We start from the raw sequence: 15,092 nt of genomic DNA on the forward strand, positions 1-15,092 counted from the left end.
GGTAGATGTGATGTTTTACCCACCCATGAGATGCTTCTTTTCCTGCCTTATTTGTTTTTGATCTTTACTATTTGTTGTGTGGTTAGCTTATTTTTCACAAGCTTTATGAGCGTTTTGAACAGATTTGTTAGCTTTTCACAGGCTTTTTTTTAAGTGTTAACTACGCCCTGTGCATGGCCTCTTCCTGCACTTCAGTTTGCTGTACACACCCCGTCACACTCTTAGCACTACACCTATCCGCTCACAGGTGCTGTCATAACCACCCCAAAATCTGTTCTGTCGACCCTGGGTTTTAATAGTGTTTGAACCTCTGGTAGAAGGTGGACAGAAGAAGAAATGCACACAGAAATTACAGTGAGAAGTTTTCCGAGTTTACGTAGCATTACCTTGGCTCTACACAGTCATTGAAGATTGTACACTAAAAATCATTTTTTCATAATAAGCAGTGAAATCTTGAATTTTGTAATAAAAATGAAGGTTTATTCATTTATCCTCTAAAAGTTTATAAATGCACAAAGGAAAAAAAAACTTTTTTTTAAAACGCTTGCATTTTAGAGCTTTCCTGTGTGACCCGGACCTGTTTTTGATGCTCTGGGTTAAGACTCTCTTAACTCTGACATGAGGCATTGCAGAGTTTTGGGTCAGAAGGGATTTTCATCATTGACGTGTAAAAGGAAATGACCACACAAAATTTATTAAGATTTGTCTTCTCTGCAAGGTTTAGTATTGTGGTTATTAATGAGTACCAATGAATTTTATTTAAATAGTGTTCCAACTAACAGTCAGGGATAGGTAATGTTTACAACTGAAGGCTGAGGACACAGTTCTGCATTAGTGTGATGTTCAGGTTAACATATCCAGAGGTTTTAGATGTTGTCAGGGCTGACTGATTTGCTGGAAATCACTTTTAGATGAGTGCTTCTCTTGTGACAGCTTCTGATTGTCTGTAGGTGGTGCAGTTTTTGTGGCCAATGTGTTGTTTTGGTTGCTGCCCACTTCTGGAAGTCCGATTTCTGGTAATTTTTGCTATTTCTGTGGCAGTGACACATTTCAAGCTGCCACTTTGTAAATCCTGCGATTTAGATTACTTGCACTCTTGAAAGCCTGTATAATAAATTGATCAAAATGGACAGTTTTAATTTTTTTGAAAGAAAACTTAATGAAAAATATCCATCCATCCATTTCCCAAACTGCTTGTCTTATGATTCTCAATATGGGGGTCGTGAATGGGATGTGACCATTTAAAAGGTATAGTTTTATTTTCTAATTACAATAAATATTTTTTTTAATACAGGTTGATTTGAATGGTGTAATGTTTATTTGGAATTTGACATCACTAGCGGTTGTAAGCATTGTGTTTGGAAATGTGTTGACACAATATGTGCAGTGGGCATGACCTCAAATTTGACATCTTTTTTCCTTTGATTGTATTTATGGAACAACCAGTTTTACATACACCAAATATATAGCCGAATGTCACCTGCTTTAGTTTTTTAGCTAGACATTATTCGACAGTAAGAAAGCTAAATTGAATGTGAAAGAGCAGAACAGAAAACGGAAAGCGTTTAATTGATTTCTACAGGGTGCAGGTCAGGATGTAGTCTGATTTTCTCCTCCTGCCTAATACTGACAACAAAAGGCTGGTGGTTTGTGGTCAAACAACTTTCTACTAAATCGTTCATTCTCGGGCCATCTCAATCCCTATCAACAGAGTGCAGCAAGGCAGCTTTACCTCTTAAACCCTAGCAGGTTCCTCTTTGTGCATAATCAAACAGCAGCATGAATCCTGTCTGTAGCCACAAACCCTTACGAACAAGACTGATTTGGTTGTTTGTGGATGTTTAGTTTGAGCGAAGAGCGATTTAAGAATGGTTCATTTGTGTGAGTTAATCTGATGTAGAATTGATTTAAAACAACAACAATTTAGTTTCAAGGCTAACTTAATCAGTTATCATAGTAGTACATAATGGCAAGTTTAATAGAATCGCTCCCTTTGACAAAATATATATCATTCCTCTGTAAATCTTTGCTAGAGATTTGTGGACTGAAGTTGTAAAGTTGTGCTACAAGATCAGCAACACTAAAGTCGGCTTAGTCATAACCTTAAAACAAAAGGACGGATGTCTCGTATCTGGTTGCTATTTAAATCACGTAGTTGCTAAACAGCGAGAGGTTTCCAATCAGCCGCATTTGCACCAAGCAAAACCATACTTGAGCTAATCTCTCAACATCACAAAGTCATGACTTGTCATACTTGTGGCCTCACTTGCCATTTTGACACAGTCTTCCGGTTTCTTCACTTTTTTCTTTCTGTAGCCTCTACAGCCCACACATCTTCAGTGTGCATTGCATATGAATACCACATGAACACCGTTTTCAGACTTTTTAAAAACTCTTGGTTGTTTTAGAATTAGAGTAATGTCAGATTGAATGACTGAATGTTACTGATTGTGGTGAAACTGAAATACCCATGAATATGTCTTCCCCACATGTCTGTCTTTCTGTGGCAGAATGTTTCAGGTAAGAGTGAATACAAATTCATCAACTGTGTGTTATACCACAGAGCACGTTTCTCAGTTCAAAACCACATTTCACACAAAGACTGTTTATTGGCTTAAAATTGGCCATTTAATTTACTACCTTTTTTGGGCATGGACATGGAGCATTGTATTATATTATATAATACATTTCATATCCTTTAAAATGCAGATGACCTGTTGACTTATTAATAGTTTGCACACATTTCACATTTTCATAATTTACTCACCCTCATGTCGTTCCAAAACTTTATGAATTTTTTCTTCAGCAGAATACAAAATATGTAAATTTGAAGATTTTAAAAAATACAGTGATAGCTGTTGGTCAAAAAGTTCATACACGTTTAAAACAACATGAACGTGAGAAAATAATGACAATTTTCATTTTTGACTGAACTGTCCCTTTTGTTTTGACCGACTATGTAGTTCAAGCTGTTTGTGTAGAAAACTCATTTATGCATACATTTGAAGCATTTTGACCCTTTTATACCATTAAATGTGTTAATTTAAATGGATGGTGCTGTTTAGAGATTGTGCGTTGGAGTGTGTTTTGCAGCTGTTATCTTTCCTATCATTATCTTTTGTGAAGAAATAGTTTCCTGGTGTTCATTTGCATATTGTCAAATGAAATGGCTGAGGTGCTGAAGTTTCAGTTGTGCTGACGCTCACTTTCTCTGCTCGTAGATCCGGTGCTTAAGAGGGCAGCGGGGCTTACCCGGCCAACCCAGTTTTGATGGGATTCATATAGTCAATCACTATGGAGGGGACAACGAATCCTACCAGTCCTCTGATGAAGACGGAGTGAAGCTGTCTCCCCAGCTGACCAGTCATCAGGTTAGAGGCCGGATCACACTACATCCAAACCTGGAGGACTCGGAAAGTGAGGGTGATGAGGAAGGAGATACCCTACGACTTAGTGTGTCCTCAAATGGCAGCCATAAGACAACTACAGTGTGATCATCTGGATCGGTGACACAAACTGCCATCGAAGGTCTGGGAAGAAGAGTGTAACTTTTAAATCTGCCTAGAGCATTGAGCATGGGACTCGAACTGGAGAACTTGAAAAGCCCACGTTTATCTTTACAAATGGACTTATGGAGTCATATCTCTCTTAAGGTCATGGTTTACATCTGCATTTATTTTGTTTTTGCCAAAATGCATCCGATGTTTGTCCTGGCACAAGTACTTCATTTTAGCCTCAAAATAAGAGGACGAATAGGCCTCTTTAAGCTCTGAGACCCTTGTAATAAAAATCCACATTTTGTGGCACAAGATTCCCAAACCTTAAAAGGGGGTGTTTCTAATACCCCACGTTTTTTTCACATTACGAGAAGCGATTTTGTATATCCTAGTGTTTTATGCATTAAGAATTTGCATTGTCATAGCTTTTATTTTTTAAATCATCCTTTTTTAACAAACCATGAGAAACCAGTGAAAGCAGAACTTTTGAAGGAAACGTATTACGGAACACTATTATCTATAAATGCACATTAAACTGTTCCATATTAATACAGGGGTGTCATATCGTAAGTTTGCAAGCCTTGTTTTCCTGGCATGAATTATATGATTGGGTCTTGAACACATTAAGTGTGGGTCAAGGAGCCAGCATCTATGTAAATATGTACATGTTTTGATTGTTTTTCCATCTCCATTATTACTTGAAAATATGTATTCAATGGATGTCATGTCTATATTGTAATGTATTGTACAGTTAAGTTGAAAGCGATGCATTACTGAATTTGGGAGGTCTTTGGAGGCAACAACTTTTCCTGGCACACTGCTGTCCCGTAACTTTTATGTACTGTAGCTCTGATTTAGTCAGTTCTCCATTGCACAGAATGGAGTTTTTGTTTTGTGCCTGGAAACATTCTATGAAATTCTTGCTGATTTACAATATTTTCTACAGTATGTGGTATGCTGAGCATGTTATGAGTAATGAATACCTGCAAACTGATGGAATCGAAGGCAGGGAGTGTTGGTTAGTGGAACAATGTTCTCATTTTTTTCTGGCCTTACTTAAGCGAATCACTCACAGGCAATGAGAATACAAGTACACAGACTGTCCCTCTTTTCATTTTTGCACAGATGACATGCATATCACTTCAAAACTATGGAAATTACTACTATTCCCTGTTTAAGTCAATTGAGTTTCACTCTACATTGTAGTTCTCCTCCAATGAGTGTGTATGTCCCAATGGTTCATTTGAAGACTTACAAAGAAATGGAAGTTATTTCACATCAGTCTGCTATTTCTGATGTTATGCTTGGCTTGAGATGAATGGCACCTGAGAACAAGCCTTAAAACCCAGCATGATGGATGTAAAGTTGGTTGGTACACTATTTGCCCACCTTTTAAAACAACTAGTTCAGCTACAAAAATAAGACTTTGCGAAACGAACTTGCAAAGCACAAGACACTAAAGTGATTTAAAGTAATTAAGTAAAAACATTATTTATTTTAAACTAAAACCTTTAAAAAAATGGATTCCTGTGGAATGTTCCTGTGGGCATTAGAGGCTTTACAGACTGTTGACAATGCAAGATAAGTGGCTTGAAGATGACGGATATGTTGACTCAGATCACAATAAAATATTTGATAGTGGCCTACGATTGTCATGCTTGGTTCGCATTTTTTCCGTGCAGCATCAGAATTAAAAAAAATTCTTAATCGAAAATGTAGTCATACGTATATATATATATATATATATATATAAGTAACATTAATAGCACAATACAATTTTGCAATTTGTTTCTCTAGAAATAGAGAAAAAAATGCTCCAATGTTTGAACTTGTATTTTTCGCTGTATTGTGCGAGATTTATGTTTAAATCTTATAACACTGTCTTACATGACAAACAAAACGCATTCGAGCATTGCGTTCAAATAAACAGCTGCTGAGGGTACAGCCCTCCTTTTACCGGATTACTATTGAGATGTGTCGCAAATAACGTTCAGGAAGCTTTTTGTCTATGCTCTTACACTTAAAAACCCATGAGATGAGATGAGATGGGCTGCGCGCTCTTTGACTTAAACTAAAACACCGCGACCACACTGAATTCATCCTACAGCGAATAGTGTGACCAGGTAAGCCCTGCTATTCCTGTTGGCAAATGAGCACTTGTCAAATATAAAATGATTGATATGTATAAAACATAATTCTTAAATCAAGGTTTCACTGAGAGTAAAATCACAGTACGCGCGTTTCCAGTTACGCATGGAGTTTCATACTGTAGCCTACCTACGAATTTTACATTAATAAAACTCATTGACTCATCTCAGCACTGTTTTATCAGTGCAAATGTAAACGTGTAAATTTGATTTGCAGCGTTTGCTATTTCGTTGATGACAAGTTTGTCAGTTAGAACGTATGCTACATAAACGAATATTAAAGAAAAGCTCCGCGTTGTTTTGGTATAACGTTTTCGGGTGTTCGGAAAAGTAGCCTAATCTTTTCTCTAGTCTTGTCTTTATAAATAGGCTATTAATTATGCACTGTGTTTTAGTAGTGTATATTAAAATTTATATTCAGAATAAAAAAAGAAGCAACAAGGCTCAGGATTTTTTCCCGTTACTTTTTACATTTTATTCTGAGAGTTGCTTTATGGATCGTTACAGTGACGCGATTCTGGTTACGACAAAAGTATTTGGTGCTGAGATTCAGTTATTTTTCCAGTTATTACAGTGTTCTGTAAATAGTTTTAGGTTTCTGTCACTTTCTTTATAGGCGATAACCTAACTGTATAAAGACTATGCAATAGCCTATATGATTTTCGTGATGAAGCACAGCAAAAGTGAGATAAGCGTCAGTCAAGATATTGCCTATAGTGTCCTTACATTATCGGTATCCTGTGACTGTCTTCCGGATGCCCTGCGGTGGTATGTCTAATCGACGGAGGGCACATTGCGCTTTGATTTCCTGGGCTACGCACACTCTTCTGCAGATCCTGGACTGTGTGATTGTAGATTGCATAAATCCATGCAGACTGGACAAAAAGTGATCGAAATCTGTCCAAATGACAAGTTGTAGCAATAGCCTAAAGGTTTGCCCACATCATTTTACATCTTTTTTCCCCTCAATATGATAGACTGCAGTAGCCTTGTGCTCTATGTAAGTGAAGTGAAGCGATTCATTTGGGAGACGGGCGGCTGTCACGAGTCAAAGGCAATGAGACGCAGACTGATGGACTGACTGTATGGGCTCCCACTGATTGTCTGCCGCGCGAGCTGAATGCGTGTCCCTGTTGTGTCCACGACAGATCACCAGCGTCCACTCTGAACAAGGCAGCTCTGTTCACTGAGCAGCCACGAAACTCGAGAACACCGTGACCCCGCTGCAGTGTGGACAGCATTATTCCGAGGCTACAAAAACCAAGTTTTACCTTATCACTTTGATAAAGCCCGCTTAATGAACCTATAGTCAATGAAAAAAAATCAAGAGCAACATGTTAAGATGTTTAACTTCGGTATTGACTTAATATAAATGCCATTCTACAAAATGGTTTATGTTGCATTTTGAAAATGTAAACAATTTAAAATTAAATATTTCATTAAAAATGTAACTTCAGAAAGGGATTACATTGAGCCATCTCAAATGTTTAATGACAGGCTATGTCTTCAAAACTGTCTTGACGGCGAGTTTTATTGTTAATATGGCCATTTTTCACCTTGCGCTCAAGGTCATGGCAATTCATTGTTTATTAGAAAGAAAATTTGATGTTGATATTTCTACAAATGTCAGTTTATTTTTATTTTTTTTATTAGAATTGTTTTCTTTACAAAATCATAACAGGGTTGACTATCTACGATCAATAACTATTATGGAAAAAGGTATAAAAACGTAAAGTTGTTAAGAGAGGACAAACTTTCTATGATGTGTCATTATGATGTTCAGACTGTCATATGACACTTTTGTAATGGAATTGTGAGGGGGTGTGGTGACGATAAAAAGTTGACAGCCTAACCTGAAACTAAAATTTAAAAAATATAGAATTAGGCTAAAGAATTAATACAAAATTAAATTTCTAATATCATTAGAACAGCAATATTTCTTTTTTTTCCCCAAAGTGTGCATTTTCGAATGCAGCAAACGAAAATACATTAAAATAAAAAATACACTAGCTTAGTTGATTTTTGTTGATGTGCATATACTGCATTTAGGCTAATAAATAAGTTGTGTTAGCATTTACACATTTAAACATATTCATGTTTAAAATATATTACGCCTAATTAAACACAAAATAATATATCAATTGCATCCTTATTGTGTTAACAAAACAAAATAAGCAAAAAGCAAGCAAAACTTTTAGGCTGCTTTCGGAAGTAGCCTAAACAATTATTATATATATATTTTTTTTTTACCAGCCAGTAGCCTATTTAATACCTACACAAATCATGAGTCAATAGAGTGAGCGGGCACAGGCTGGGTTGCCGTCTCCGCGTTTCCTCTCCCACTGCAGCTAGGGATTGAGTAACAAATTGATAAAACAGTGTATCACTTATCCTGATAGCCACGGTTCCCCCCGGACCTGTCTGTCCTCTCGCAGAGAGGCGGACCAATCACAGGCCTAAGGCTTGTTAGTTGTTCCTTAAAAGCACCTGTCTTCATAACACCTGGCAGACGAGAGAACTGCTTTACGCATGCTCCTCACTACAGACGCGCTGCTCAACCAATGGTCTTCAAATCTTTTCAGAGATAAAAAAGCCGCCGCATCCGTGGATCTGACAGATTGCCTGATCTTCACTAATGACTGAGGACATAGCAGGAAGGAACCAGAGGAGACACAATGCCTAGGTCTTTCTTGGTGAAGAGCAAAAAAGCCCACAGCTACCACCAGCCACGATCTTTGGAGGATGACCACAACAGACTTGATACTATTTTAGCTCATATATGTGCAGGTATGTCAAAATGGTATCGATTTATTGATAGTGTAGTAGATAACAATGCAGAATGCATCCAAATGATCAAACAGAAAGTGTATAGCCTACCTATTTATTCAAAATAAAACAACGTTGTCTAGCCATTTAATCATAACCCTAACCATTTTATTATGACATTTTTCCTTTTAAAACTACTATTTTTCAGATTCCTAATAGATGAAAGACAGCATGCTTGTCAAAGAAAGAAAGAGCTGTAAAATAGCGGGCGTATTTTTACATTTGTGTGGGGGAAACTCTAGATTCTAGATTTTGGTTGGCACAATGAGCCGTTCGTAGTACATTAGATGCTCGTGAACAATTGTGAGATAAATATATTATACAGTTGTAGTTTTGACGAAAAAAAAAAATCTTACAAACAGAAAGCAAAACTTCAGACGAGTCAGAGTGCTGTCCGGATGCCCTGACAGGCGACACCGCGGGCGCGTGTTCACCGGACTCTCACCTGGTGGTGGATCACGCGGATCTTTCTTCCAGGTCTCCTCTCAGCTGTGGGGGAAGCCTGTGCGACCGCTCCTCAGATTACGAAGACTTTTGGCGACCTCCATCACCATCAGCATCACCTGGTATGGACATATTTATTAACGTAGGCCTATTCAAGACATCTAAAGCTCATCAAATGTGAATGCACTAGGAGCCTGTTATACGACTAATGCGTTATTTATTTATTTAAATATGAATATACTTCTAAACCTGTTTTAAAAGCTTTGTTTTCTACCAAAACATGGAAAATTTTCGGTGAAAATTTGCATGAGGCAGCGACCATAATAGCCTGCTTGCTTAGTTCATTTTGGATCAAAAATGAAAAATAAGTAAGCTAATTGTAAGTCTTTTGTTCGAAAGTTATTTAAGATATTTGCCAAATTAACAGATTTTGGCACAAATTGTACGGAAATTGTTAAAAACAATTCGACCCTTGGCTACACAGCTAGCCCTATGTATAGGCTAAGTCACTGTAAAATCCCAAACTGATTTATTTAATACACGGAAATCATTAAATGATCGATTTTGTCTCTTTAACAGAGTCAGAAAAGTCCTTTTCTCCCTCCGCTGAAGAAACACAGCCCTTCGCCGTCCCCTTCAGACCTTACGCGTGGAGCAGGTACTCTGGATGTGAAATCCGACAGCTGGTCCAGCATACTTTCAACCATCACCACTCTCTGGATCTCGAGCGCCCTACTCCTCCAGCCTATTACAAAGACAGCGTGGTCGAGTCCTCTCTTTTCACTGAAAGAGGATCTGGCGCTAGCATTTACAACAGTTATAGCTCCACTGGCACCCTATTCGAGCGCGCCACTGCCTCTGGACTTTATGATGATAGCAACACACTGGCAAAGGGAACGGAGGTGAAAGCCAGCTCTGATGTGATGTGCAGTCGTCTCCTGCTGAATGGCGCATTCAAATGTATCAAATGCAGCAAGGTAATGTAGCGAAAAATAGCTCGCTCGGATTTTTATAAATCACGATTTGGCTAAAAAATATTGCCCTCTCCGTTCCACAGGTGTTTTCTACTCCACATGGCTTGGAAGTTCACGTCCGGAGGTCGCATAGTGGAACAAGACCTTTTGCTTGCGACATCTGCGGGAAAACGTTTGGACACGCAGTCAGTCTGGAACAACACAGAGCTGTTCACTCACAGGTAGAGTAGGCCACTCGAGTTATGTTTTTAGCAAACACTAAATGAAATGGATTGGATGCAAGAAAAAAACTTTAAAAAACACACACCTTTCATCCCACAGGAAAGAAGCTTTGATTGTAAAATCTGTGGGAAAAGTTTTAAAAGATCATCCACTTTGTCCACTCACCTCCTCATACACTCCGATACACGGCCCTATCCGTGCCAGTACTGCGGAAAGAGATTCCACCAGAAGTCAGATATGAAGAAACACACATTCATCCACACAGGTAAGCGAAATACATGGAAAGAACGTTATCTATAGAAACAGAACTTTGGATAGAAACGCTGACGTATGGATTTTCTCTCTCAGGGGAGAAGCCACACAAATGTCAGGTGTGTGGGAAAGCTTTCAGTCAGAGCTCCAATCTGATAACACACAGTCGAAAACACACCGGTTTCAAACCGTTTGGATGTGACCTCTGCGGCAAAGGGTTCCAGCGCAAGGTCGATTTAAGAAGACACAAGGAAACACAACACGGATTGAAGTGAGGGAACACTTCAGGACTTTACCAAACACTATTGAACAACCCATCGGGACTTTAATAGTCTTTTTTAATGTAACAAGCTACAAATGCTCATTCATTAAATCAGTGTTTTAGAGTAGGCAACTAATAGCGTTTACATTAGTTGTAGAGCTGTTTATGCTTTGTGAGATTTGCCTGAGAGTCAGCAGCAGACCAGCAGGTCTGGTAGCTTTCATGGTGATGTTCTGCAGGGTATATCCCAGTGTATCTCGATCCAAATCAATAGCCCGCTGCAGAGACATGCCAGGCATCGTGTCTGAACCCAAAATATTATCACCAAAATAATTAGGGACGAAATATAACCGCCGCTAGAAAGGACACTGTATCACCCAAAATATCAGCTGAAGGAGAGAAAAATCAGCGCATCTCAAAAGAATGTCACTTTGTTTTCAACGCTGCAAAGGGAATGCTGGCAAAACAAGCACTACAATAGACTGCGAGATTTCACCAATAAAAGAATTGTTTGTGTACTATAGCGCAACTTAAATGATTTGGCAACTCGCCGAAGTTTTTCCATTCATCATGTTTTTTCTTTTCTATTAGGTTCGTTTTCTTTAACGCAACGCATAAACAAATAGGCTATGTAAGAACTCAACTGTCTTTTAAAATGTATTAAATCGATAAATTAATTTAAATTAATTTTGTTTTATATCATTTACACTATTTATTGGAATAAAGAATTTTACGTAGATATATTTCGTGTGTATTTTATTTTATTTCGTGTGTATTCGTGTGTATAGCCTGTTTCATACAGATTTATCAAATGTCTGTATAGTGCACAACGAATAACTTATCTTGAGCCAAGGTCTTTTCATTTCATGATTGTAAATGAAAGCATATCATTATTTTAAGAATTCAGTAGGCTATTTCATTACGTTTAAAATAAAATGATTTATTCGAAACAGCTGTGGGGAATTCCAAATGTGTTCCGCAATCAGTGCGTTATTTTATAAGATAACAAATATGGGAGAGACCAAGAAATACGTTAACTGAAAGTCAATAATTATTTCATATTAGAAAGGAAAGGGAAGAGAAACATGTGGAAAAATAAAGAGGATTGATCAACTTATGTCTTTAAATACAATAACATCTCATCCTACTAACTCACTTAAAGCTGAGAGGAGATAAATCACAAAACATTAACTGAAAACCAAGAATAATTTATGTTCGTATTGTTAATAAAAAAGACCAAAGATTTTAATGTTTTGAATATTTATTTGCCCATTTGGTTGTCAACTGATTGTCAACTTTCCAACGATTTATTGCACAGCCCGAGAAATGTATATGAGATTTATTGAACACTAGGCTATGTAGCCTACAATTTATATGGTTTATTTTATATTTTAATTAATAACCTGCAGAAATTATGAATTACTAGCACATACAAATTAGTCATCAAAAACAGGATACATTTTGCCAAAACCTTACTTTTTTATTTTTATCGAAATTGTATTACAGGTAGGCCTAGCCTTTACCTATATAGAAATCAGATGCAGGTGTCCTCAAATCGAACGTCTGTTTGTTTTTCTACCTTATCTGACCATGGAAATAATTATCCCCTTTTATTTACACTCTAAACACTCTTGGATTTCTCCTGTTAACCAAACTGAGTGTAAATACAGGGAGTTTGTTCAGCAGAAACAGTTCAATCCCGTGGAACAATAGGGCGGGGCAGTGTGTTCTGCATCCCTCCAGCCTAAAACGGCCCCGGGATATAACGTCAACTTTTCTGGGGCTCTGGCACAGTGAAGGTAAATAATGTACGCTCTAAAATATGTTAGCAAAAACGCAACCGCCCATATACGGCGGATAAAATAATAATAATAAAAATTATTTCCCATTTTACACAGGTACTCCTAAACATTTTTTTTTTCGAAATGAAATTATTTGTTGAACGCACACGGTTTTGAATAGGAAGACACAATCAAAGAACACGAAGCACTACTACATTCATTGAAATCACTGACTTTTCATGACTGAATTCTTACTGTATTTATGCCCGCGAAAATGCTTAATATTTTAAAACCCTGAAGATTTGACTGCAGGAAAAATGAAAATGCACATTTATTCAAGAGAAAACTGAGATAAGAGCACAGTTGTGGGATTAACATGTCCTGCTGCTGTTTGGAAAATCGAACATGTCCGAATAATTAAGGACAATATTTGGAATGTAATCTGCTCCTTCTTTCTTGGCTTTATCAACAGCTGAAAACATTAATGATTGTCAGAATCACTCATATCCGTCATTTAAAATCCCTGTTAGAGAACATTAGAGCTGTGTGTAAGAACAGAGTGGATGTGGTCCAGGGTGCTGCTGGGATTGCACTGCCTTAAGGTAGGTCAGGATCCACCACAGTTTTAATCCTCTGCAGTTCACTCAGAGGGAAAGTGCAAGCTTCAAGTGGACCATTAGGCCAGGCCAGATTTCAGTGAGCCCCACAGCCTCCAGGCATATCAAATATGAATAGAAGAAGTCCTGGAAAGAGCCCAATCAATTTCAGTGGGCGAGTAATCAGAGCACTTCAGTCTTTGGCATACAAACACACAGAGACCTACACTAACCAAACAAAACATAAAGGTTGCAATAATCTGTCTGATTATTTAAAACACAGGTATAAAGAGTTATGGAAATATTCACATGGTGGTATATTGGAAGTATAAATACATGGCTATTTCATGCTTAGGGTTATTTAAAATTAAGTTACAAATAAGACATGGAGGATAACTTAAGTTTCACTCAGGTTTTAGACGAGTGATACAGTATTTTTTTAATAATCAGCCTTCAGGACAATTCTATACCTTAAAGTGACAGTTCACCCCCAAAATAATTATTATGTCATCGTTTACTCACCCTCATGTCATTCCAAACATGCCTTTCTTTTGCAAAACACAAAAGTAGATATTTTGATGAACCAAACTGTTTTGGTTGCCAGTGCCACTGACTTTCAATTTTAGATTTCCACAGAAGAAAGAAAGCCAAAGACGTTTAGAATGATATGAGGGTCAAACTAAAACTTCTGAGCAAATACAACATGATGTACATGCATCACAGTGCAGTTTTATTACCAACTGGTTGAATCTATGTACACGACACAATAATATAAATCTAAAAAATGTACATACATTTAAAAAAAAATGAAGTAAAAATTAGGAGGAAAAAACATAAAAAAGTAATAACAAATAAGTAAAAAAAAAAAAAAGTGCATGACCAAAACAAAAGGATAAAATAATCAAAAGTGGGCCTATGTTCTTAAAACATGTTTAATGATAGACAAACATTTCCCAAGTGACAATACCAGAGAATATTAAGGACTAAATCCTAGGAGTCCTCCATACTGCCAATCACGACTTGAATACTGTGATAAACATATTTGTAAAAACAGCCTGAAAACCACAGGCACTTAAAATAGAAAAGATGAGTGGATTGGTTATGATGTGTGTTGTATAATTTTTATTTTTTATTTTTTAAAGCAGAAGTGAAAGCAATTAAGCACAAATAGGTAAGTACTGTATAGATCAATTGTGAAACATATTTTGGTTTTATCAAAGATGAATTACTCAGCAGCCCCTCACTCAGCCAGATGAACAGGAGTGACAGAAGAAATGCAGGGTTTCTGTACCCCTGTGATGGGATAGCAGTGGAAGGAGACAGGGCTCAGATACTGTGTTCTTTTGTTGTGGAGCTTTATTCATTATTTACTTGATCTGAAAAATAGACTGCAAGACAACTGCACAGCTGTCATCAGGCAGTAGGGTGAGGATACAAATTATTCATGATTTTAGAAAGAAAGGTAGATAGAATAAAGAGAGAGAGAAAGAGAAAGAGAGAGAGAGAGAGAGAGAGAGAGAGAGAGAGAGAGAGAGAGAGAGAGAGAGAGACATAACAGGGAATTTGCTTGGCACAGATGACAGATCATCACACTAAAAACAATTTGCACAGGTTTTAAGAATTATACTAGATGAAAATACATAAAATAAGAATGTTTTACTAGAAATCTCAATGGGGAAACTATGTATTTGTATGTATGGCATTTTGTATTTGAATGTTATGTATATGAAATCTCAAAACTACAAAATTCCCATCAATAAAACCAAATTAAAAAAACTTTTTTTTTTTGTGAAAATTCAGTGCAATGCTAACAACTTTTATAACAGTATATATTAACTCTATTATTTGCTTTGTGTGAAAAAATGACACAGTAAATAAAACAAATGCTTCTATGAACTAAAAAGTAATTTCAATAGCAAAGTCTGATTTGCCTTCAACTCTGCATCAGGTTACATTGTGTGAGGCCATCAGTGTAAAGTGTCTGTCTGCTCCTATTCATCCTATTCCAGCTTGACATGACACCTCAGTACTGACCCAGGGGAACAGGGAGCATTTTTCCAGTCTGCTCTGGGATGTCCCAGCTGAGCCTGA

At 37.2% G+C, this 15,092-nt stretch overlaps 2 protein-coding genes across 8 annotated transcripts in view; both read left to right on the forward strand.

The window, feature by feature from the left end:
• Positions 1-5,138, forward strand: part of LOC132161214 (ecotropic viral integration site 5 protein homolog) — a 55,568-nt gene extending 50,430 nt beyond the window's left edge. For all 6 annotated transcript variants that reach the window (XM_059571103.1, XM_059571104.1, XM_059571108.1 and 3 more), the window contains one exon: positions 3,222-5,138. In XM_059571103.1, the coding sequence (XP_059427086.1) occupies positions 3,222-3,494 (273 nt within the window). In that variant the 3' untranslated portion in view covers positions 3,495-5,138. The remainder of the gene's footprint in view (positions 1-3,221) is intronic.
• A 343-nt stretch (positions 5,139-5,481) lies between these two features.
• On the forward strand, positions 5,482-11,363 carry LOC132161216 (zinc finger protein Gfi-1-like). Of its 2 annotated transcripts, XM_059571110.1 has the most exons (7): positions 5,482-5,620; positions 8,227-8,431; positions 8,833-9,036; positions 9,494-9,891; positions 9,972-10,109; positions 10,210-10,375; positions 10,459-11,363. In XM_059571110.1, the coding sequence occupies exons 2-7, from the start codon at positions 8,320-8,322 to the stop codon at positions 10,635-10,637; spliced, it is 1,197 nt and encodes a 398-aa protein (XP_059427093.1). In that variant the 5' UTR covers positions 5,482-5,620; positions 8,227-8,319; the 3' UTR covers positions 10,638-11,363. The 2 variants fall into 2 exon arrangements, with proteins under 2 accessions (XP_059427093.1, XP_059427094.1); XM_059571111.1 differs by lacking the exon at positions 5,482-5,620 and having other exon boundaries at positions 7,734-8,431; positions 8,881-9,036.
• Positions 11,364-15,092: the final 3,729 nt, after the last annotated feature.

Source organism: Carassius carassius, chromosome 17 (assembly GCF_963082965.1).
Source record: "Carassius carassius chromosome 17, fCarCar2.1, whole genome shotgun sequence".
In the NCBI taxonomy this organism is placed as follows: Eukaryota; Metazoa; Chordata; class Actinopteri; order Cypriniformes; family Cyprinidae; genus Carassius; species Carassius carassius.

What these genes read in the sequence shown, in the direction of transcription:
- LOC132161216 (XM_059571110.1), top strand. Translation starts at nt 8,320, where the DNA reads ATGCCTAGGTCTTTCTTGGTGAAGAGCAAAAAAGCCCACAGCTACCAC. An exon ending in ATCACCATCAGCATCACCTG is followed by an intron (nt 9,037 to 9,493) that starts GTATGGACATAT and finishes TCTCTTTAACAG; the next exon opens with AGTCAGAAAAGTCCTTTTCT. An exon ending in AATGTATCAAATGCAGCAAG is followed by an intron (nt 9,892 to 9,971) that starts GTAATGTAGCGA and finishes TCCGTTCCACAG; the next exon opens with GTGTTTTCTACTCCACATGG.